The sequence below is a fragment of the Zonotrichia albicollis genome, chromosome 3, assembly GCF_047830755.1.
Source record: "Zonotrichia albicollis isolate bZonAlb1 chromosome 3, bZonAlb1.hap1, whole genome shotgun sequence".
Classification (NCBI taxonomy): Eukaryota; Metazoa; Chordata; class Aves; order Passeriformes; family Passerellidae; genus Zonotrichia; species Zonotrichia albicollis.
The window spans coordinates 68489374-68513582 of NC_133821.1; the positions used below are offsets into that span (position 1 = coordinate 68489374).

General features: G+C 43.7%; 2 protein-coding genes across 2 annotated transcripts in view; both read left to right on the forward strand.

Moving 5' to 3' along the window:
• The first annotated feature begins 462 nt into the window (after positions 1-462).
• On the forward strand, positions 463-1511 carry MAS1 (MAS1 proto-oncogene, G protein-coupled receptor). Its single transcript, XM_005488086.3, has one exon. The coding sequence runs from the start codon at positions 475-477 to the stop codon at positions 1462-1464; it is 990 nt and encodes a 329-aa protein (XP_005488143.1). The 5' UTR covers positions 463-474; the 3' UTR covers positions 1465-1511.
• A 17371-nt stretch (positions 1512-18882) lies between these two features.
• Positions 18883-24209, forward strand: part of IGF2R (insulin like growth factor 2 receptor) — a 56221-nt gene continuing 50894 nt past the window's right edge. Inside the window, exon 1 of the mRNA XM_005488129.4 lies at positions 18883-19055. Coding sequence (XP_005488186.3) covers positions 18952-19055 — 104 coding nt within the window. The 5' untranslated portion in view covers positions 18883-18951. The remainder of the gene's footprint in view (positions 19056-24209) is intronic.

Below are 24209 nucleotides of genomic sequence, written 5' to 3' on the forward strand. Positions count from 1 at the left end.
AAGTTCACTTGAAATGCATAAGTTTAACTTAAACTTCAATAGGAGCTGAAGAGACCTTTCCGGGAACAATCCAGGGCTCTAACAAGAGCTACCGATGCCATTTGTCACGAATACAATGAAACTGTGCAATGTGATGGGGACATTGCTTGTCCAAGAGCTCTTTAAGAGACTCTCTTTAGCTGTGGTTTAGCACTCACAGGCTGAGCCCCTTGGAGAAGGCAGCTTGGGATTTCTGCTGGCATGATGGGCTTAGTGACTTTTAACATTGCCAAGAGCAGTTCCAATTGGGTTTTAGCTAGCATCAGTATATCAAAGCTGGTGTGCCTTTTTCAAAGGCCTTCATGTATGACCAGAAATTGAGGGTCCATAAAACAGAAGGAAAAGGGGGAGGGGAGGAGCACACAATGCTCACAGTATATTTTTATACATATTTACAGAAGGAAGAGCTGTGCTATCCAAACTTGAGCTTTCCCCATGGATGAGTCAAACATAACGTTTCATCCCAGCGAAGGCACAGAGAACATCTCAATGCACAGAAACATTTCTACACAGGAAAGGGTCTGGGAGATATTGACCCCACTTTGGGTAATTATGATCATCTCCTTCCTGGGTTTTTGTGAAAATGGAATTGTCCTCTGGTGCCTCTGCTTCCAGATCAAAAGAAACCCATTCACTGCGTACATCACACACTTGTCCATTGCTGATATCTCCTTACTGCTTTGTACGTTTATTCTGTCAATTGAGTACATTGCTGGTTTTGGATTCGCATACGGTTTTTACTATTATGTAACCACCACACTATCTATTGTCTTCCTTCTTGGCTATAATACTGGTCTCTATCTCCTGACAGCCATCAGTATTGAGAGGTGTCTGTCTATTGTTTACCCCATCTGGTACCGATGCCACCGGTCACAGCACCAATCGGCAATCGTGTGCGCCATTCTGTGGACTCTGTCTTTTTTCATGACAGTGGCCGAATATTTAACATGCAAAGATGATTCAACCAAGGAACAATTTGATGACGGCAACCATTGCCAAGCACTGCTCATCTTCACATGGATCCTGACTTTCATGATCTTCATTCCTCTAATGATTCTATCCAGCCTGATCTTGGTTATCAGGATTCGCCGTAACTCCCTGAGACCTCATTCGTCAAAGCTCTACATCATCATTGTGGCCACAGTCATTGTCTTCCTCATCTTTGCCATGCCTATGAGGCTGCTGTATCTTCTGAATTACCACCACTGGTCATCTTTGCTCAGCCAGCAGAACCATGTCACCATTGTTCTGTCCACCGTTAACAGTAGCATCAACCCCCTGGTTTACTTCTTTGTAGGAAGCAGCAAGAAGAAGAGGTTCAAGGAGAGCCTCAAAGTGGTTCTTAGCAGAGCTCTCACTGATGGCTTGCGGCCAAGAAGCCAGGAAGTGGGCATGAGTTTGGATATAGCCGAAACAATTTTCTAAAGCTTAGGGGGAAAACTGTAGGGGCAAATAATTGGATGTGGAACGTTTCATAAGCCTCTGCAAAATGAAAAGCATTTTTCATAGAATGTAAAAAGCAAAGGTGAAATGGTGTTGTTATCTTTGGTGGTTGAGCAATGGAAAAACAGGGACTAGAATAAAGATAACTTTTATTTGGTTTTTTTTTTAATTTTTATTTTCTTAATTATTCAAATACATGCTACATCCTGATGTGACTATACCAATCAAAGATACCACAGTGAAAAATGGATAGGCCAATAGAGAATATTAAAAAAGGACACAGAAATATGTTATAAATAGTGTGACATTTATAAAATCACTGAGCACCCATAAATGCTATTGAAGTCATCAGGGCCTGTGTGTGTTCACATTTTTAAAAGTCAAACCCACTAAACACAGGATTCATGTTACATACTGGGATTTAATTTCAACTGTTTCCAGCTCGTTTAAGTGCGCAAAAGAGCTGCTCCCTGGGGAAAACAGAGGAAGAAATCCACGTATGACAGCAAGTCCCCATACATAGCAATGCACATACGGTGCAACTTTGATCTAGCAAGATATTTAAGTATATGTTAAAAGGCCTATTTAATCTGTTGTTAAACTTCAGAATTTGTTTTCAAAGTATATGTTGCATAATTTCCACTGACACCAAGATGTCTCTGGGTCCTTGGATAATTTGGTACTTGACACATAGGAGTATCTGGCAACACAGGGATGTTGCCAACTCACAGAGGGCTTTTGCCCTAATTATGAAGGGTGGGGCGGGCTTATCCCCAAAAATGTCAGCATTCCTGTAGGTTTAGATATTCAAGGAGCCTATGAGAAAGTCATTCCCAACATTTGCTGTCCCAGGCACATACTTAGTATTTATCTCTTTGGAGAATATTTGTCCTCTGTGTGGCCTCTCTGTTTTATAACAACCAGTTTTGGAAAAACAGAAAAAAGAAAGGTGCCTTACACAATGAATGACTGGAGCTACACACCAGCCACACTTTTCCAGCTGTCTGCCGCCTTCTGTTGTATGCCAGGGTACTGGGGCTGCTATTTTGTGGAGTTTAATTCCCAGGGTCACTTGCCCAACTATAGCCAAGCTGCAGAGTGCAGAGGGTAATAGGAAAGATATGATGGGGCCAAATGAGCTTTATCACACAGAACATGGCAGATTTTGTCAGTCAGAGCACAGTGGCACATTTAAAGAGACACACATTTGCTTCTGGCCCCCATGGAGCCAGTTCACAAATTCAGCAGGAACTGAGATCTCCCTCCACAAGCAAAAGCAGCATCTTCAGCTTCCCGCCAAGTTTCCATTGGCACACTTAATAGCTAACAGGGGAAAGAAAAATACAACCCACCCCTCCTTTGTTGAAAGACTGCCAGTCCTGGAATAAGGAAGATTGTAGGTTTAGACAGAGGATTGGGTGGGAATTCATGTAGAAAGGAGATCTCAGAAGGATAAATGTCCTTTCTAGATGTGCCCTTTCCTCCTTACATTAAAGCATTGCAATGTGTCATTGTAGAAGGCTTGGGAGAAGAAAGAGGTTACTTCTACACCTTCTTGAGTCCCTCACTCCATCAAAACCTTTACCTGTGACAGCCCCTCCCCCTGTTCATGTTTTTGTCTTTGAAACTCCAGTGCCAGGCTTGTTACCTCTGCTGGTTCCAGTAGATGAGCGGAGTCTGCTTCTCTCTTAGGACAGAGATCTACTGTGCTGTTGGAATGACACCTCAGCTGAGCTGCACCCCATTGCTCATGGGGAGTGCAGGAGAGGGCAAGGAGGTCTCTGGATACCTTGCGAGGGAGGGCCGGGGGAAAAGTGGGTTCACTGTCCACATACATGTGTCATGTGTGTGCACGCTGCTGCTGAGGGCTGGGGGACTGCAGGAAATTTGTCAACACTGATGAATGCCATAAACTTAAATACTAGGATAGATCTAGCCCCCACCAAAAAAAACCCAGACTTTCCTTCAAAGCTGTTCCCTACCCTTACCTCAAAACCTTTTACAATAATCACACAGAGAACCAGAGACAGGGGCAGCATTGCAGGAAGCATCTTCAACACATGCTTCTGCTGTAACTACACATGCAATCCAGTTCTCTCAGAGTGATTCAGGTGAGGTAAGGCACATGATTTCCAGTGCTTAAACATATCCAGATTATTACAACTGCCTTGGGTTAAGGATCACCATGCATGCAGCCAGGGCAGTGGATCTGAAGAGGCAATAATGTGCAGCAGGGCAGTGGGGATGCTTGTGAGCTGAATAGTGCTCTATGTCGACGGAAGGAGACCAGGACATCAGGTTGATCATCACAGGCCCAATTTTATTGATCAGCACAGCGGGTTAAATACAGTTCGTAATTAACTTCATGCATATTGCAAAAGTTGAGCTCAGGATTGGTTAGTTACATATCAGCAGTTACACCTACTTTTACATTCCTATGGTCCTACTTTTGATACTTTCTACATATTCTTAGGAGATATTCAGGACTAATCTCTACTCCCTTTCTCCATGTTGCAGCAAGGCCACTGATTGCAAGCTGCTGACATCTCCTTTCAGCTTGGTGACTGCTGATTTCTCAGCTTGACCAGTGGCAATATGTCAGCATGGCCTTTCTCAGCTAACCAACTATTAATAAAGCTCTCCACATTAAAGCTCTCCACATTTCCCCCGTTTTCTTCTTGTGCAAGGAAATTAGCTTGCCAGGTTTTTGCTATTGTACGGCTGACTATGTTTTGAATGCAATTAAAAACACAAGGCAAAATCAGCAAAAACAGTAAAATTACACCCAGCAGTCCTATAGCATAGATCACAAGGTTTCTTAGCCACGGTCCAAGTCCTAAGCTTTTAAGCCATTCGTCGATTCCTAAACCTTCTTCTTCCTTCAGATTGTGAAGTCTCTGTTGTAGTTCTTTTTTATCTTACTGTGAATGGACACCGAATGGTCAGACAGATTCATGCAACACATTCCCTCAAATTCTTCACATCCATGTCCTTGTGCTAAAAGCAAAAAATCTATGGCAGCTCTATTTTGCAAAACAGCATGGTTAACACTCTGCACATCTGTGGTTAGCATGTCTAGGATTTGTGATGTCTTGTTCAGTTCACTCTTTGCCCAGCACTCTAATTGTTTTGCTAAATTCATAGCCTTATTGGCAGATCCTCCCGGCAAGATAGTTGAAACAACCACTTGTTTGAATGTGCCCCAAAATTGTGGATCTCTTATCGAGCTGCAGTCTAAGTCATGTACGTCTCTTTCTGTTTGAATTTTGACTCAGCTGCATTAGCAAGGACACATTAATGACAGTTTACCCAAATAACAGGGTCCACCCTGTGGTCTAGCTGGTATGCCATTCCACGCCCTGTCTCCGCAAATTAAAAATATTCTCGTGGGTAATTTCATTGGTGCAGTGATTTTTGTGCTGTTACATTTACTGTAATGCTGCGGAGAGATTTCACTCACATTCAGGAATGAATCTAGGGTGGCCCATGTTTCTTGTGGTCGGTTTGAAGACTTAAAGCTAAACCATCCACCAGCTGTAGTGTTAGACAAACTGGCGTTTGTACTGCCAAAAAGGTCCAATTCCTCAGGAGGAGAGTGCAAAGCACAGAATCCTTAATTGCTGCTTCCTCTATTCGTTTGGCTACTCCTGCAACATACATAGAGTCTGTAACCACATTTAAAGGTCCCTGTAAGTTGGATAGGCAGTCTAATGGTAGCAGGTTCTCTACCATCCACTTCAAGAATTCTGAGACGCCCCTTTTTGATTAATGCAGCCAATTGTTCAATTTTTGAACATATTGTTTTCTTATGCTGTAATGGTGGAGACAACCATTCTAACACCTGTATCTCCCCCGTTTTCTCCTGTTGTTGAGAGAGAGCACCAAGCAGGTGGCAAGGGCTATTCTAGATAGTAAGGTCAATAGGGTGGTCGAGTTGTCGACGAGACACGTACTCCTGTTGTACACAGTCACTGATTTGTTGCAAGGCAAGACGATGCTCTTGTGTCAGGCATACAGGAGTAGTAGGGTCAACACTCTTTAACAAAGGCCGCAGGGTTTCTAACAAATGATTCGGTATTCTCACAATAGGCTTTAGCCATTGTAAGTCCCCCAGTAATTTCTGTGCATCATGTAGAGTCTTAATGTCTAGTTGTAACTCTAATTTTTGAGGTATCACTTTTTGATCTATCAAAGTCTATCCTAAATATTTCTAAGGCTTTGTAGTTTGAATTTTCTCTGAAGCAACATCAAGTGAATATGAAGCAAGAGTATTTCTAATAATGTCAATCTGCAAAGAGGAAAATGGTTGTTGCTGTGCAAACAAGATCATGAGCATGCATAAGGTTATCTCCTTTTAGAGGTCATTGCTTAACTATCACTGGTGTATCTGTTTTCCAGGTGAGTGGAATGGGGAAAGTCTAAGCAATGGCAATTACCCCAAAGGGTGCTGATTAGTTAACACCACTCCCAGTTGTGTTAAAATGTCTCTTCTAATTAGGCAGGAGACTGTAGGAGGCAGTTGCACAATTGAAAACACAGCAGATATTTGTTGATCCTCAATGGACACAGACAAAGAAGGCGACTTGCTTGCAAATGTAAATCTTCTTACTCCGGTGAGCATGTTTGCTGATGGGAATAGAGGCTAATGTTGTGGCCATGCCTCTGGAGAAATAATGCTGGTATCTGCTCCTGTATCTAATAATCCATAAAGGGTTATGCTTTGATGCCTATAAGTAACTGTGACTTTTTGCTTTGGTCTGTTTTGTAAATCTACAGTTAAAAGTGTAACACCAGTGGAGCCAAAACTCTTTTCATCCCGTGCTTGTTCAGTAAATGGTTGTATTCCAGAGGTCATTTGTGATAGTGGTACCAATTGTGCAATGAGTTGTCTTTTTGTAATTTTAATTGGAGGATAGAGGGTGTAAGCCATGATTTGTATTTCTCCTGTAAAGTCTGCATCAATAACTCTAGGCAAAACAAATAATCTCAACATAGTTGTAGAAGAGTGTCCTAATAATAATGTTCCACATGTTTGTCTATTTAATATAAGAGGACCCTTTACTCCAGTTGGTATTTGCTCCCTGTTGTTGCGGGTTGCAGACAAGAGGTGGCTGCGATGTCGCGGCAGCTGGTGCTGGTGTTTCTGATGTCACGGCAGCTACTTGTGTCTGGGCGCGGCCCCCGTGAAACGCGCTCTGCTGACAGTTTCCCGACCGCCGTCTACAAGCTGTGGTGTTGTGGGAGCTGGATCGGCAGTGAGCCACTTCGGAGAGGAGCAAGAGCAGCTAACACCTGATACTGATTAGACTCTGCCTGCTTTTGTAACCTCAATCCTAACTCCTTTATAGCATTTACTAGAAATGCCTGCGAAGCAGTTGGCATTAATGCTATTCGCTCTAATGCTTCTTCAATGGTCTAATTTGCTCTCAAAGTAGATAATACCTTTTGGGTTGCTGGATTACTATTTTGAAGGGCACACTGCTTCAATATCGTCCTCTTAAGAAAATCTGCTACACCGGCCCGGTTTATAGCAGCAGCCGCCCTATCGATAAAATTTCCAAATGATTCTTCTCTACTTTGCTTAATACCCATATAAATTGGTAATCCCCCTGGCTCTTTAACCATATCTATCGCTGTACGCACCAATCTCATAGCCTCTCTAAGCTTATCTGGTCCCAATATCATCTGTGCCTCTGTACGCAGAAATGCTCCTAATCCCATAAGTTCATCCACTGTCACTCCATGCAATGGATCTCCCGGAGCCCGTTGTACAGCAACTGACTCATTTACTAATGCTTGCCAATGTGCATTAAACAATAATTGTTGATGCTGAGTAAATATTAAACGCACTATCCCTTTTAAATCATTTGGGCATAAAATCTGAGTGTTAAAGAGATAATCTAACATTTGCTTAACAGGTTCACTTTTTACACCAAACTGACTAACTGTAGAACGTAGCTGAGCTAACAACTTCCAATCTAAGGCAGAATATGCTGCCACATTATGCATAAAATTCTCCTGTGCATCATATTGTGGTGTATAAGTAACAGGACATGCAAGACTAGAAGCAATTTTTACGGCTTCACCATCTCCTATTTGCATCGCCTCTTTTGCCAAAGCAGACCAAGCTTCCCTCCTTTGTTTAGCCATTTCCCCCCATAGATCACGGTGTGCTCCTGGGATGGGAGCTGGCTCTTTGGAGGTGCTATGCTGCTGGCATTTTAGTGCAGGCGCCGAATTTTCGCATTGGGAAGGCAGTAAAGCAGAGGCTGGCTCGCGAGGGGGAAGCGACCCCCCCGCAGCTGCAACCGGAGTTTGCTCAGGCAAAGCCGGCGCGCGCGGGGGAAGGAGCCCCCCTCCCGCCGAAGCTGAAACCGGAGCACGCTCGAGCAGAGCCGGCTCGCACGGGGGAAGGGGCCCCCCCGCTGGAGCTGTAACCGGAGCCGGCCTGCTCGGGGGTAGCGGCGGAGGCAAAGCCGGCGGCGGAGGCAGAGCTGGCTTGCCCCCCCCACCATCCGACCCGCCTGAAGCCGGCAGTGGAGGCAAAGCTGGCTTGCTTTTACCTCTCCCACCCGGCTCGCCTTCCCCCTCAGACAAGGGAGGCGCAGACGGTTCCGCACTTTCTAAAGGCATGTCCTCAACACTACTATGCTGGGGATTTTTAGGCATAAGTATTTTAGTTACAGAAGGTGCTAAAGGGTCATCTTCACGACCATATCTTATATTCCTCTTATGAGCTTCTGTAGCCCTTTCTGCTGCCTTTCTCTCAGAGACCTGCTGAAGCAATGCATTATACACCACCTGCCATAATTTCCCAAACTTTTTAGCTGATTTATCCCCATCTAACACAGAGTTCATTAACACCTCTCCAAAATTTTTCCACTCTGAAAGCTCATGTACTGTATGTGGGTTAGTAAACATACCTATAGAATGACCATAAGCTAACAACCCCGGTAATTCCTTTTTTAAATCTATCTCTTTTACCCCTCGCTTTTCTAAATATGAGGAGAATAAATCATATGCCGCTTGCCTATCCATACCTATTTAGTGCGCACTGTTTAGTAGCTCCAGGCTCCGGCGACACGTAGAGACTTGAGCGATCCTCAAGGGTGCTTTTTATAAATAATCCGGCACCGTCCCGCTGCAAGGACTCTCACCCAACTTCTGGACCGTGGCGAGTTCTTTTTTTTCTTTGTAATCCGAGAAAAAAGGACAGGGATTCAACGTTGCCGCATCGTTGCCCGCAGCGTTGCCCGCATTCTCCACCATTTGTCGACGGAAGGAGACCAGGACATCAGGTTGATCATCACAGGCCCAATTTTATTGATCAGCACAGCGGGTTAAATACAGTTCGTAATTAACTTCATGCATATTGCAAAAGTTGAGCTCAGGATTGGTTAGTTACATATCAGCAGTTACACCTACTTTTACATTCCTATGGTCCTACTTTTGATACTTTCTACATATTCTTAGGAGATATTCAGGACTAATCTCTACTCCCTTTCTCCATGTTGCAGCAAGGCCACTGATTGCAAGCTGCTGACATCTCCTTTCAGCTTGGTGACTGCTGATTTCTCAGCTTGACCAGTGGCAATATGTCAGCATGGCCTTTCTCAGCTAACCAACTATTAATAAAGCTCTCCACATTAAAGCTCTCCACAGCTCTAGCTTTTAGCTTATTACCCCTTTTCACCTGGCCATGCCTCCAAATGTTTCAGATTTTGGACAACGGTCCAGAGATCAGTTCACAAAGCAACAAATATTAACACTCAGCATGAGATGCACATGAAGAGGGACAAATAAGAATGAACATCTAACAGTTGAAAAATTACTAATATTTCCCAGTGGATACATAAAAATAACTTAGGGATGTTCTTTCTTCTTTATCATAGCACCTGGTGACTGTTCTCTGTGCAGACAGGCTGCAGTACAAGGGGAACTAATAAGCACATGATTCCATGATTAAAAAAAAACCAAAACCCAAGACATGGAAAATGTGACAATTTGTTGCACAACAAGGATGTGATTCCCCACCAGCTTGCATCTTTAAAAATTATTTGCAACTGTGGGAGAGATTGAAATACCACTGTGCAAATCAGATGGTTTTAGCACTCTTTAGTGGTGCAGAACAGGAAAGGTTGTCTTGAGGGTCAAGTACTATTGATGGAGCTTGGAGATGTGGGCTCTATTTTAATGCAGTATTGGCATCTAATTTTTCTGTGCCACTCTTTCCTACCTATAAAATGAGAGTTGTATTATTTTGCCTCCAGTGTTGTGCTTTCACATTTGCACTACAGGCACTTTAGAACAGCAACTATCTCTTGGTTATCTCTTGTAATGTCTGGGATAATAAGGATGTAATATTGCTGTGCTGCCAAGACAAGGAATTATTCAGGAAAGTAATGTCCAGTATACAGCTTGCTTTGTTAAAATGCTCTTTACCAGGCTTCTGATCAAATTGATACTAATGAATGTTGTGGGCTGTAAAAGTGTGACCAGAAATACAAGGAGAAAAGTCACTTCCCTAGACACAGAAGAGTTTTTGTTCTTGTAGCTACTCCCTGGGTGCAGACAATGATATGGGGCAGGCTGCTGTTTCAGGCCCAAAATGATGTGATGAGTTTATGCAGCAGCTTTCCTCTATAATGCACAGACTTTGTGAGTTAAGGACTTTGTGAACAGTCCTTGTGACTACAAGGGCAGAGAGGTGAGGAACATGATATTGCCCAGTTTACTTCTAACAGGAGCACACCCTGGGAAATCCTCTAAGGGAAGCTGAAATGTTTCCCAGTTGTACTGGTTGCTGCAAACAACAAACCTCCCTTTCTCAGCATGAGAACAATCCACAAGTCCACAGCATTCCCTGGTAAAATGCCTCAGGTCACTGTGGAGTGAGGGTAAGAGGGAGGGTTCCTTTGCAGGGTCCTCCAAAAACCCTAGCTAGATTGTCTGGCTCCCCTCAGAGAGATTCTTCCTTCTCAAGTCCTCCTGCTGTGCCAGCCTCAGGGAGAGCACGACGCACACACTGGGTTTTATGAGCAGATGTTGCAGTGATGGTAGTGGCCAGGAGAAGACACTCTCAGAAGGTACCAGGTCAAGGCAAAGCAGAAAGTCAGTGTGAGCTTGTGTGTAGCTCACACCATACAATGCTGCCTTGCCATTTGTGTGCCTGCTGCTTCTCTTCCCAACTCCATGCAGAAATAATTCATTAAAATCCACTACACAGGGTTTCTAGCTACTCATCCAAATGGAAAGCAAGTTTGCCTTCTATTTGGTTGCCCAGGCACTTGTGCGATGTCCACATGGAATTATTTTATTTTCCAGTCGATTCACACAAGCCTAAAAGATGAAGCATTAGGATCCACATTCAAACAAAAGTATTACAGGTGCAAAACTTAGAATTCAGATTAGAGGTACTGAGATAGCCTGCATGATTCTAACACTTCTTCCTTGCATATAACATTCCATTTTTAATTATATTATTGCAACCTATTTTTTCTCCAAACTGGACTCTTGCCTCATTAAATACACAAGACTAGACCTGCCGCTGGCTTAGTTAAGTATTTCTAGAGTTGCTTCAGAGATATGAAGGGTAGGAAAGGGGAGGCAGTGGCTGTGGCTGTATCCATCAGGCCCCAAGTCCTGTCTCCAGCAGTGTCCACAAGCAGATGCCTACAGAGGAGAAGGAACAGAGCAAACCCATATCATTCTTCATTCTCATCCTCTCCAAGCCTTCAGCAGTTATCAGCTCAGAAACACTTTGCTCTAGAAATCTTTACACTTAGTACCTTTCAATGGATTTCTCTTCAACAAAAACATCTGACCTCCATGGAAGCCATATGAGTTTTTTGTCTTCAACACTTTCACAGAAGTATTTCATGTTTATTCTGAAGGATTGTCTTCAGGAATTGGAGAATGAAATTCTTACTTGGATTCCATCATTCTAACACCACTAAGCAAGATGCAATACAAAGCAACTAATTTTTTTCTCTTAGAGCACACATTTTTTTTCCCTCTGGACACAAAGCATCTCTGGAATTGGAGTAACTTTTAATTATTTATTTCTCCTGTTAAGAATTTGCTTTATAAAATATATGGCTCTAGAAAAGTGGACATTATAGCGAATAGATAACAATTATAATGATAAAAGTTAACAGCGCTTTGAGGTAAACAATAAATTGAAATATTAATAGAATCAGTATTTTTAGGTATAGTGTTCAAAGAGATGTAAATTTTAACAGCTACGTGCAGGAGATGGAGTGAACACCTTGGTATCACTGCTCTGTCTTAGAACAAAGCTCCATTTGCTTAATGTATTAGAGGAGGGTGCTTTATGTTTCATGTTGTCTTTGGTCTGTCTGGATTTATTTTTGAACTCAAAGAGTGATATATGTGTTTCAGATATAACTTTTTATATTATTTATAGGAAAAAAGTTCTCTTTGTTACAAGTCAAGCATTTCAGATGACCACATATGCTAAGCTCAATGACTATACTCAATTATATAGTACAGCAAAATGTAATTATTTTGTGAAAATAAATATATACAATCAGTAATTTGTGTTTTGGCTAATTTTTTTTTTTTCCTTTCCCTGGGCATAGCCTGGAATGGACCTGTCCTTAGCCAGGGGACAGGCTGAGCCTGTCAGACCAGTGTCTGAACCGTAAACAACATCTCTATTGCTAACCTCAGCCTGGCTGAGGTCCTCTGTAAATATAGCTCTGCTCAATAACTATATTCTTTATATTGTCACCTCTCTTTTGGTTCGTTTATCTGCCAGCACATATAGCATTTCAGTACAACACTGGCCTCTGTTTCTTAGCACCATTCAATGTGGAGAAACTTTTCTCTGTACTCTTGTGTCTGGATTTGATGTCACCTCCCAAAGCACCGTTCAGCCACTGCATGTGCCATCCTGTGGGTTCTCCCTTCTTTAATCCCTGTGGCAGGAGACTTCAAGCCTACAACAGCACAGCTATTTTAACTCCTTGGGCAGACACAGTGAGAGACATGCCCTGCATCTCTCAGCTATCTATTCACCCTGAGTTTCCTACTGTGCACTCCACTCATACCTCCCTCCAGTTTCATTATTCACATCAGGCTTGTAAAATCCTGCAGAGATTTCATGCCTCCTATCCTGTCTACTCAGAGCCAGTGCAGCTATCACATTCTTCTCTTGGCCATGCTCATGACATCATGTCCCTGCTGTAGCTCTGGGATAACAAAACACTGCCCAAGGGACTCAACAAGCTTTCAGCATCACTGTCCATCATCAAACAGTTTCAGTCTCCTCATTATTGCTTTGTGTGGAGCAGCAAGAGAGAAAAGACACAGAAAATACCCCCAACTAGTTTTATTGAAGGCTTCAAAGACAAATTACTGCTAGCTCATGAGAAAGCTCCAACACCTGTTTCAGAGAGCAGACTCTGAGGCTCGAGCACACATTAGAACATTGAGAAGGTAAAAGTTAAGACAAATAGTATACAGAGAAAACGATTTTCTCTCTTGTGTGGGACAAACCTTCTATCCTATTTTGGATGAGAACACACATGGCATTTCCTAATATTACTTTATTTCAGCTGCTGAGGCAATAACTGTCTGACAATATCAGTATTTATTACTAGCAATTTGTCCACTACAGTATTTATTCACTTCAGTAAGGGTGAACCAAAAGATTTTCTTCCCCACTGCAACATTTATCATATCTTTAAATGTCATGTCAGTACATGAAAATATGCCAGAAAACTCTTCAAGACAGTTGTCATTCCATGTCTATCTATGCATATTTCTTAGCACATTCACTATCATATTTGTACACTTTCTGTTCATTTTATTCTGGCTCTGACTGAAAAAGGCAAGGACAATCTGGATTACTGCAGGGATTCAGATGGCAATATTACAGTTCCAAAACTGTGCAGTGTGGAGATCTCCTTCTTCTCTTGTGGTCCACACGTGCAACCGGGTTTTATGTTCTAATGTGAATCTCTAATTGAACCATTTATTCAGTACTGTGATGGCTTACCTGGGCCTTCATGTGTACACTGATACTTATTTTTCTCTACCCTATCTCCTTTAGCAACTTGTGAATATAAAACATCTAGGGCAATGTGGTATCTATTATTAAAAAAACTTAGATTGTTACTTTTCTTCTAAGTAAGTTAATACGTACACTTCTTTCTTCTACTTCAGATATCTTAAAATGTTTTACAGACAAATGTAATGGAAATAAAATGAATGCATAGAAGGAGTTTAATACTGGCCTAGACCTATTTATGAATGTGGCTATAAAAACAAATATATATGCATGGACAGAATATATAAATGTATCATCAGAATCTATCAATAAATTCTAGCAAGGCAGGGTGATAGAAAAATCACCTGAATAAAGTATACCACATATTTTAGTCCTTCACAAATATCATATTATGCAAGAAATTTATTGCTCAGTTCTGTACCCCTGAGAGGACTAGGAAAAAATAAAATGTAGGTTCAGCCTTGATGCTTTAAATGAAACAAATTTTTAAATTTCTCTGCTGTGTATGAAGTTTGTTATTTTTAAATGTGATGCTGAAAATAGCATTTTGATTTCAGTGCCCTTCAGCTACATGGGAAAGAAGAATTTGTTTTTTCTTTGAAATTTCCCATTACAAAGAACCAGGGAAAATACAGCAAACCAGAAATTTATCAGCTACCTTGTAACAATCAAGAAGGTAGAGATGACAACATATTTTCTTACATAATACTACTGAATTAGGTGAAATAAGTACTGAACTAGAAAAAGAAATGTTGCCTATTGTCTTACAATAAAAATAAAATATGATGAAGCAGTAAGACTTCCAGATGATTCATTTTTATCACTTCAGCTCTGCACAAGACATCTGCAGGTTTCTGCCATTGTAAAAATGTGGTCTTTACACATCTTGTACCAGCTTGCACTTCTTCCAGACAGGGATCCACAGCTGTTTCCAGCTTCAGGCATTGCTCTAGGTTAGTGCTGTGGTTTAGACCCAGCTGGCAACCAAGCCCCATGAGCCACTGGCTCTCCCTTTCAGGAGAGAACCGGAAGGGTAAAAGTGAGAAAATGTGCAGACTGAGATGAAGACAATTTAATAGGGAAAGCATAAGGCACGCCACAAGCAAAGTGTACAAGGCATCCACTCACTGCTCGCACAGGCAGGCAGGTGTTCAGCCATCCCCAGGAAAGCTGCGTTTCAGCACGAGCAACAGTGACTAGGGAAGACAAACACTGTCACCCCAAACATCCCCCCTTCCTCCTTCCATGATACTGTGTGGTGTGGGACATCCCTGTGGTCACTTGGGCTTGGCTGTCCCAGCTGTCCCCTCCCAACACCCTGTGCACCCCCAGCCCTCCCGGTGGTGGGGGGGGGGTGAGAGGCAGAAAAGACCTTGATGCTGTGTGAGCCCTGCTCAGTAATAACCAAAACACCTCTGTATTATCAACACTAACCTCCTACGCCAAAGCACAAAACAGGGCCCTTTCCAGTGCAAACACCGAGTACAGCATTTAAGGACTTTCCCAACAAGATTTCACGTAAAGTCAAAGTGTTCAGACAAAGCTGATGTTCTTTTACAGTAGCATTGAACAGTACCATCTAGATTAGGAAATGTCATTCATTATCTCCCTAAATACTTTGGGAAGCCTAAACCTAAGTCTGCAAAACAAGGTCATCTGGCACTAGTATTTTTTTGTTATAAAGCAGGATAACTCATCAGAACAAATCAGAAGGTAGCTCTTATCGAGAGCTTGCCTTTAAAAATGCTAAGGAGAGTAGACGTAGAACAGAAAGAAGTAGGAAGCATTAGAAACAATCAGCAAAAAGAATGCGGAGCATTTAGAAGTAATGGCAATGGGAGTAATGTTAGAAGACTGAAGTATAGACTAGCAAGCAAGAGAAGAGGAAAGAAAAGGAAACTACCCAGTGAGTGGCACATCTGTGCTTTCTGAAAAACTGCACAGCTCCACGGAAGAGGCTTATGAAGTTTCCATGAAGTATAAAAGTAATTACTTCAACATAATGTAGCTTACAGACAGAAAGAAACAGTCCAGACCTCACAGGGTAAGGAATTTTCCACAATCAAATGTAAAAACAGCTCTGGATGCTGAAATTTTTTTTGTTCCTATTACTGAAAATTAGAGATCAGATGTGAGTGTTAAAGGGGACTGAGACGGTAGCAGTAAAAGTGAGCTGCCTCTCAGCCTGCCTGACCTGCACAGTTGGTGGTGGCCACATGAAGCAAGACTGTGGGTCAGAGAAACAAAAAATGATGTGACACTTGACGCCTGGAAAGATGAAGAGAAGAATCCTGGAGGACCTGTGTATCCATCACTTATTCATGACACTGCACCTACTGAAAAGCCAACATGGAAATTGCAGCATGACTTTCAGGTGCATTGGGATTTACTCCACATAACTAGCAGCCATCGTGCTGAACTTCTCCCGAGGGAAAGGAAAAGGTAAGATTAACACAATTACATAATTTCAGAATATTTTAACACTCTGCCACCGTACATGGTTAGCTGAGATGCCAGTGTGATTAGGCATGGGAAGTAAATATTTACGTTATTATTTATAAATCATACTCAGAATGGCATCTTCCTATGGGCTATTTGCAAAATACAGTTTAGGATACAAAAATGGCTGATACATAGGTCCTGACAATTTCTATTGCATGTAGCTAGCTTGAAGCATGGCAGAAAATCCATGAATCTTGAGACAACTACTGCGTCCACCAGATTATAGAGGCTAAGAAAATTATGTAGTAAATGGAAACAGTCACATGATTAGAACTTGTAAACTTTTATTTCATTTTACTTTAAAGGTATTTGCACTTACAATGTGTATTTCAGTATTTCTGCAGCACCCTTGCTGTGTTGCAACACTGGTTCATTGTTAGGTTGATGCTTATGTATTAGCACAGCAGATGAAAGAAGAATTTCTGGTTTGTTCCTTTTTCCTTTCTGCCTGGGATTTTTCCCCCAGGTATTTCAATTTCTTTTCTTCTTGCTAGATAGCTGTTCACATACTTTCCTCTGTATGCAAAGAAACTGCTCTGAAGTCCTGAGCAAATACAGAGCATTCATAGCAGTACAAAGAGTGAAGAATGCCACTCTAAACTTCTTCATTCTTTAGTCAGTAAACAACTTTGAGTTAGCTCTTACCAGATAACTGAAATTAACCGCACTGCCAGGCCCTGACACTGCAATACTTATACCTATTCTTAATGTTACAAGGGGAGATGTCACATTGTCTTCAGTGGTACTCAGGTACTTAAATCTACACAAAGAAAATTTCAGGCATAAGGCCCTATCTGCAGAAACCTGGGTAGCCAATAAGATCAGCAGCTACAGAATGTCTGCCTGCTCTGCTGTTTGCAGTGAACATCCTGGCTGATATATTAATTCAAATTGGTAAGCAGAGACAGGATTTCCACCAAGTGTTTTCTATTTGCACTGCTTTGTGTAGAGTGAGTGATGCCAGTCCTGCCAGCAGAGCAGCAAAGTTTAAGAAACGCAACCACAGAAATTAACAGACTTGGTATTCTTTTTGTCAACTGCTTCTGTCTTTTTGAGACTTTGAGTTGGTGTCATCAAGCTTCTCTTTAAACTATACAGGCTGGAGTCTTAAAAGCAGACAACAGGGATTCTTGGGCAATCAGATTTGGAATTTTCGGGAATCCACTGAAGGCTAAAATAAAAGACAAAGAATTGACAATAATCCATTATATTGCAGTAGAAAACTGTAGAGGACAGTAGCATTTACTCAGTCCCTTTTAATAGTTCTTTTTCTGCAGTTCCTCTGCCCCTTCTGGAGCTGCTGCTGGTGTTACTGCAGATATGCAGTGAGCCTAGCAAGTCAGGCGACAGGTTCAGCTGCAAACCTGCACAAAACAATCAGAACAGTGTGCCAGCTTTCAGCCAGGGCAGCACCTTCAGGCAGCTGCCTGCCCTGCTGCAGGGCTAATGCTGCCAGAGAGCTGGGCTGCACCTGAGAGAAAAGAGAGGAAAGAGAGATCACAGCAGCCTGGAACCACACTGAACTGCCTGAGAGGCAGATCTTCAGTGCTGCCTCATTCTCATGGATGCTAGGGAATGGAGCAAGAAAAACTATTTCAGTTTTAGGCCTTCTTCAGGTGTTTTTTTTTTTTTTTTGTGCAAATGGCTTTTGGAAAGTATTCATAATTAGAGAACAGGATTTCTTCACACAAGACAGCTGTCTGTTTAATGAATGTAACTTTTAGGTTTTTTTCTCTCTCCCACCCTTATGCCTCTTACATCTCTCAAAGGTGCTTTTCTTCTTAACTGCACTTTCATAAAAATTTACTAATTAATTCCCTTTTTTGAATCTTTATGTTGCAGTAAAAATTTGCTAAATCCTGGAGATAACAATGCAAGCTCCAGGCTGGATCACTTTTCTCTGTAGGCCAGGAGGCAGTGGAGGTAGGACAGTGTGTGTTCCCCTTCCTGCTGAAAAGGCTGCGGCTGCCTTGTGCAAGCCTCCCCTCCTGCCCTCTGCTGAAATGGGGCAATTTCCATACCACGCCAGCCTCCCTGCTGCAGCAGTAATTCTTGCAGCCAGACAACTAACCACTGTCATTGCCTCCTCAGCCTTCATCCCTGATGGGTTTTGTCTCCTGATGTCTCACAAGATTTCACTGTACATTTTGAATAACTTATTTAAAACCTCACTTAATGTTTCCCAAACAGCATTTCTTTGACTCAAGCACCAAGCCACAGAATCACAGAGTGGTTCAGGTCAGAAGGGACCACAGTGGGTCATCTGGTCCAACCTCCCTGCTCAAGCAGGGTGGCCCCAGAGCACAAGGCACAGGATTGGGTCCAGGTGATTCCAGTGAGGGAATCTCCAGTGAGGGAGACTCCATACTCTCTCTGGGCAACCTGCTGCAGTGCGTGGCTACTCGCACAGTAAAGAAGTTTTTCCTCGTGTTCAGCGGGATCTTCCTGTGCATCAGTTTCAGCCTCTTGTCTTACTGCTGGGCACCACAAGGAGAGCCTGGAACACCCTCTCGGCACTGCCCCTTAACACACTTACAGACACTGACGAGATCCCTTCTCCAGGCCCAGCTCCCCCAGCCTGCCCTTGTTAAGAACTGCTCCGGTCCCTTCATCTTTGTCGCCCTCAGCGGGACTCGCTCCGGGACACTGCCACCCGCTGGCGGTGCGCCCCACCGGCCGGGCCCCTGCGCTGCTCAGCCGGCCGGGCAGCAGCGCCGGGGACACGGGTGCCGGTGTGGCATTGTGCCGGTGTGGCGATGTCCCGGTGTGATGTCGCCATGTCCCGGTGCCACCACAGGGCCCGGGGGGAGGGGGCGCGCCTCACGTGAGCGCCGTGCCAGCGCACGGCGGCGGTCACATGGCCGGGGCGGGGGCGCGCGGCGGTCACATGACGCGGCGGCGGCGGCGCCTGACGTCCCGGGGCAGCCCGGCCCATGGCGCCCATGGCCTCGCTGCTGCTCGGCGCCCTCCTGGCGCTGCTCCCGTCCGCCGCCGCGGCCGCCGCCGCGCTCCCCGACTCCTACCAGGACCTGTGCAGGTGGGCGGCCGCCGGGACGCGATGGGGCGGCTGGGGAAGGGCTGTACCGGGGGGGCGGTGTATCTTGGTGCCCGTGCCGCTTCTGCCCTCCGCGGAGCGCAGCGCCGGGACTCGGCAGCGCGGGCACGGTCCCCAGGCTATTGCTCGCCCGTCCCGGGAAGGGTCAGGCCGGGGTCTCCGGGGGAAGCGCGGCCGTGTCCCCGGGCGTGAGGCCGAGGCTGCTCCGTGGCGGAGGCGCAGCCGGGCTGGGAGCCTGAGGGGCCGCTGCCTCGGGACCTCTCTGCTCTGCAGATACAGGAAACCTGCGGGCGAGAGGATGGGTAGGCTTGCGCTGTGCAAGGCGCCTGTGGTCGGTCTAGTCTGAAAAACAAAGTGTTGTTGGTTTGGAAGGGATGTCACTTGCGAGTTGGCTTCTTGCTGAGAGTATCACCATGAGCCATTCGGGTACTTACGGGTGAGTTAAGAAAGCTTTGGGGAACTTAGCATGTGGAAATGGCACCATTATTTGTGTCTTGACATTTTTCTGCTCCAGTTTCAGCCGTGAGTTTAATATAGCCCCAATATCTTGCCAGTCTTAGTTTCTTAATTATTTAGCCAGAATAGACAGGGTACATAGAAGAACACATTATTTCAATCAGTGTCACTGTGAACACATTATTTCCATAGTGTCACAACAGTGTGGAGGCACCAGTGTGGCAGGGTGAGTGTAGCACTAAGGGCAGAGCTTGGATCGCTGGAGGGAATGGGCTCTCCACCTGGCAGAATCTGGGATATGATATAATAAACAACATTATATTGTTAAATGATGAAAAAAGGGGGTTGGCTTGCAAGAATAACCCCTGACGGTGGCAAAAATTGGTTTTGTGGTTTTGTCAGATGACCCCCCTAATTGCAGAATCGAGGCACTATTGTGTAGCTTTTGGAGGGAATTTAGCTGCTCTGATGAGTGATTTTTGTTGTTGTTGGGTTTTTTTTTCCTTTTTTTCTTGGCTTTGTTGTGTTTCTATGACTAGAGGAATATTTGAGAGTCCTGTGGAGAGACATGCAGTCTCATTTTGGATGCAAATTACTTCAGCTGGTTTCATTTTGTTACTGGCAAGTGGAAATAATTTGCACGTAGATAGCACAATCAGCAGGTTTCCTTTTAAGATGGACTGCTTCAATAACATGTATTTGCTGTTGTGCCATGGTGGGGAAAAAACTGCTTTGGAGGCTTTATGTCCAGTAATCCATAATGGGTAAAAGAAAAAATAAGAACTTGTGCTCTGGTAGGTGGGAAGTCCCCATGCAGTTCAGTGGTGAAGTTTCTTCATGGGTACAGTTGCCAAAAAACTTTACCAAGTGAGGAATGATGCAGGCAATGCAAACGCACTGCTGGTGGATTTCCCAGCCAGAAGTTACTATGTTGGTGTGCAGGACAAGTCCCTGACCAACCTATTTTTGTACTGGCTTAAAGCAAGGTTTTTATTTGTTTTACAGCTGTTAAGAAAACAGCGTCCTGGGCTTTGTGTGCTGTAATAGGACTGGTGAAACTGCAGCAGCCGCTGTGTCTGGTGTGTGAGTGTCAGAAGGTGGGCAAAGAAGGAAATTGCTGGGGGTTAGAAGGGGCACTGGCTCTCCTTTAAGTAAGAGTAGGAAAGCTGTTTTGCAGGGAGGAGGAAAGGTGTCAAAACTGTTTTGCGCAAGAACTGCGGCGTGAGGCCGCTTAAACTTGAGTTGGAGCTTTTCATTGTTTGCTCTGTGCAGCCTTACTGCTGCTATGCTTGGATGGTCTCGGGAAAGAAGAAAAGCTTTCATTCCCTGGAACTTTGTCTAATGGCATGGCTTCAGTCACTGATTTTGTTGTGCTTTCTCCTTTGTTCTTGTGCGCTCCGACAGCTGACTGTGGCTGTCATGTGACTTGCAGTTGGAATTCTTTTTTTATCTTCCGTGTAGAGGTTTCTCCAGGATTGCTGCAGTATGAGTACCTGTGAAGGAGTACAGGGAACTGGTTCGATATAGGAAGTTACTGGCTAGCTTGGTCTCTCACAGTTTTTCTTCTTCCCCTTATATTTTTCATGTTACAATGCAGGAAAAATTCTGGAGGTAATTTTGTGACATGTCATTTAAGTCCATCTACTTCAAAAGAAAGCTTGACAGTTTGGGTTCACCTTCTGCATAACACTGCAAAAGTTGCTGTCTAATTTTCTTTCTAAAAAAAATGCAGAATATATTTTGGGTGGTAGGGCAGCAAATACAAACTGCCTCCTCTATGAGCTGTTTTGCCTGAAAACCTGTACTGGCTGAGAACTGATTTAATGACTGGTGATGTTTTTGCTCCCTTGCAAGAATAGGAGTTGGTGCATAACTTCAGTGATTTTTTGACTTGTGATGTAAGGGAATCTCAAACTGCTGTACAACACAGGATTGCTGTTATACAGACTCCAGATTTTGGAGTTGTAAGTCAATTCCATTTTATGTTAAATGTGTAGTTTTTGATAACACAACTCCTACAGCTGACTGTACCTACACTTCTGCTTATTCAAAACGTTGTCTTTTCAGCCTTTGTTGTGAAACCACAACTGCTCTCATCTGTGCTGCTTGAAAGCCCAGGCTTGGCCTTGGTGAAGAAGCATGTGCTGAGTACAGAGAGGTGACCTTTGGGTGCACTCATTCAGCTCTATTAAGTGCTTTGACATATTGAAGTGGGAGATGTCATAAATAAGATATCACTGGACTTATATACTGATGTGAATGGGTGTGTCATGTGCCTGGGAAGCTGCCACTGTAGTGTCTGAGTATGATTTCTCAGCACATGAGCCTCCTCCTATAGCTCTTGCTTACCTAGACTTCAGGTTGCTACCCCTTTTCTTAAGCATTCTGTGAAATGGTGTAGTAGATGTGGTTTAGAGTGCAGCATGAAAGCCCAAATGTCTCCTGGATGCAAAAAGCAGTAGAGCTTGTAGTGTAACTGAGGCTCTCATGCATGATGCACACAAGAAAACTTGCCTGAAGATACACAGTGTGCGTGGCAGCTGGAAAAAGGGACGGGTGAGCTAGAGCAGAATTATGCATGGGTAGGGATGCATTAAAAAGCTCTTGAGGCATAGTGATGGCTGAACTTTGTGCTGTTCAAGCTCTCATTTTCTGTAAGGAGAGCTTGCTTTGACATAGAGATTTCTTTACTGTACACATTCATGTGAAAAGGGTGGTCACATTTAATAGTGATTTCTGTGGCAAGTGAGCTGCAAGCTTCAAATTTACAGTGGCCATTCTGGAAATTGTTCTTGATCTTGTCTGCCTGAGATTGTGCTGGTTGAAACTGCTGGTGAGGAGCTTTGGGCACTCGTTTAATCTCTGCAGTGTTCTGATAGCTGAGAAGCATCTGGGCACAAAATCGTGCGGCTGCATAATCACATGTGGATGTGCTTTCCAGCTCTGTGGCTGTGGGTTGCCTTGTCTCTCTGCCAGGTCGTCTGTACAGCACCCCCTCAGCAAAATGAGCTATTTCAGTGCATTCCCCCGAGAGGGAACCCGTGATTGTCTGTGCCTGTGCTTTACAGCCCTTTGGAGCAGGGTGCGCTGTTCCTCCAGCAGTCGTCCCTTGGGTGACGCTTGGAGAGCCAAAAAGCTTGAACTGTTGTTGGGGATTGGTGGCAGTGGTCTCTCTGGAGCTCTGCTGATTTGAAGTGGTTCCCTAGCACTCAGGCCTCAAAGTGGCTCTGGCATTGGGATTGTGAAAAATGTGTATTTTGTGATTGGCTTTTCACAAATTTTAAAATTAGTATTATATGTGTTATGTTAGAAAGTTATTCTGTATTAATTTTCTTAAGTTGTGTGTTAAATATAGTTTTAGGTTATAACATAAGGTTAAAATAGAAATGATGCTATGTAAGATGCTTTTTGTAAAGAAAGGACTTGCACCGAAATAGCAGCCACAGGACACCTAAGTCTTTCAGAAAAAAATAATTTATTGCTCTCTTATCAAAAGAAAGAAAATTCTCCCTGCCTTGCTCAGGCCTGAAGATGCCTTTAGGATTAAGAGGAAGAAGTTGATGATGACCAGACAGAATCCTGTGTTTGAATGGAATTGATGCATCATGTATGAGATGTATGAATATGCAACAAGCTATTGTTTTTAAGGGTTAATCCTTTGTTAGCAGGTATCCTTTTTCAGGCTTATTTTGCCCAGAAAAAGGTACCCAGATGTCCGTAACTCTTTGTTTCTATTGTCTCGTATTTTCCTAATCCTAATTGTCCAAATTATTATTACTGTAATTATATTGCTATTTTTATAAGCATTTTATTACTATTAAACCTTTAAAATTTTAAAAACAAGTGATTGGCGTTTTTCACCAGGATGCCCTGGCTGTGACAGGAGTTAGCCTTTTGCACCTTGCTTTACTTCAGTGCCTCAGCTTCTCATCACAAAGTAATCTAGGCTTGCTTTTCCCTTTCTCATGTTGTTTTTTCATATTGCTTCTTTGATTTGTTTAAAAAAACCAGAGCTCTCATTTGATGTTGCAGCTTGCCAAAAAGTAGATTAATTTTCTTTTTCAAATGATTGCTTCACTGTCTCAAGAACAGTAGTAGGTAGCTGAAAAGGCTGACCTGCAGGCAGGGTTATTCCCAATAACTCGTTTGGATCTTGCTTGCACAACTGCTTTTGACAGTGGTCTGAGCTGGCCCTGCCTCCTCCTGTGCCTCCTGCTGCTGGTGCATGGCCAGAAACCACCGTGAGCCAGACGGGGAACTGGCCAGGCTCAGTGCCCCTCCACGCACATTCTCATGCACCTGTTGTTTTCCTGAGTTAATGTGGAGAGAGGACAGTCCCTGGGCCCAGCTTGTGTCAGGTGCTTGGGCCCCCAGCGCTGGCAGGAGAGCCTGCCCTGGGGGGATTGGCGTGGGTGTGCGTTTCATCCCTTAACTCTGATATAGCTCGCAGTTGGGCTTATCAGAAAACAAGCGTCATGTTGTGGTTTCAGCAAAAATAACTGTTTGACAGTTTTATTTAGGGCAGACAGCATGTTTGAGCTCTGACCTTGAACTGCTCCAGAAATGGCTGTTTGAATGGTTTAATCTGTGAGATGGCATCTGCACTGAGCCCCGTGGGTCAGAGAATGCATCGTGTCCCACCCCACCCCAGCATTGTGGCTGTTGCTTTTTAAAGGTGCT

Excerpts from the sequence above, each read along its gene's own strand:
- MAS1 (XM_005488086.3), top strand. The coding sequence starts at position 475 with ATGGATGAGTCAAACATAACGTTTCATCCCAGCGAAGGCACAGAGAAC.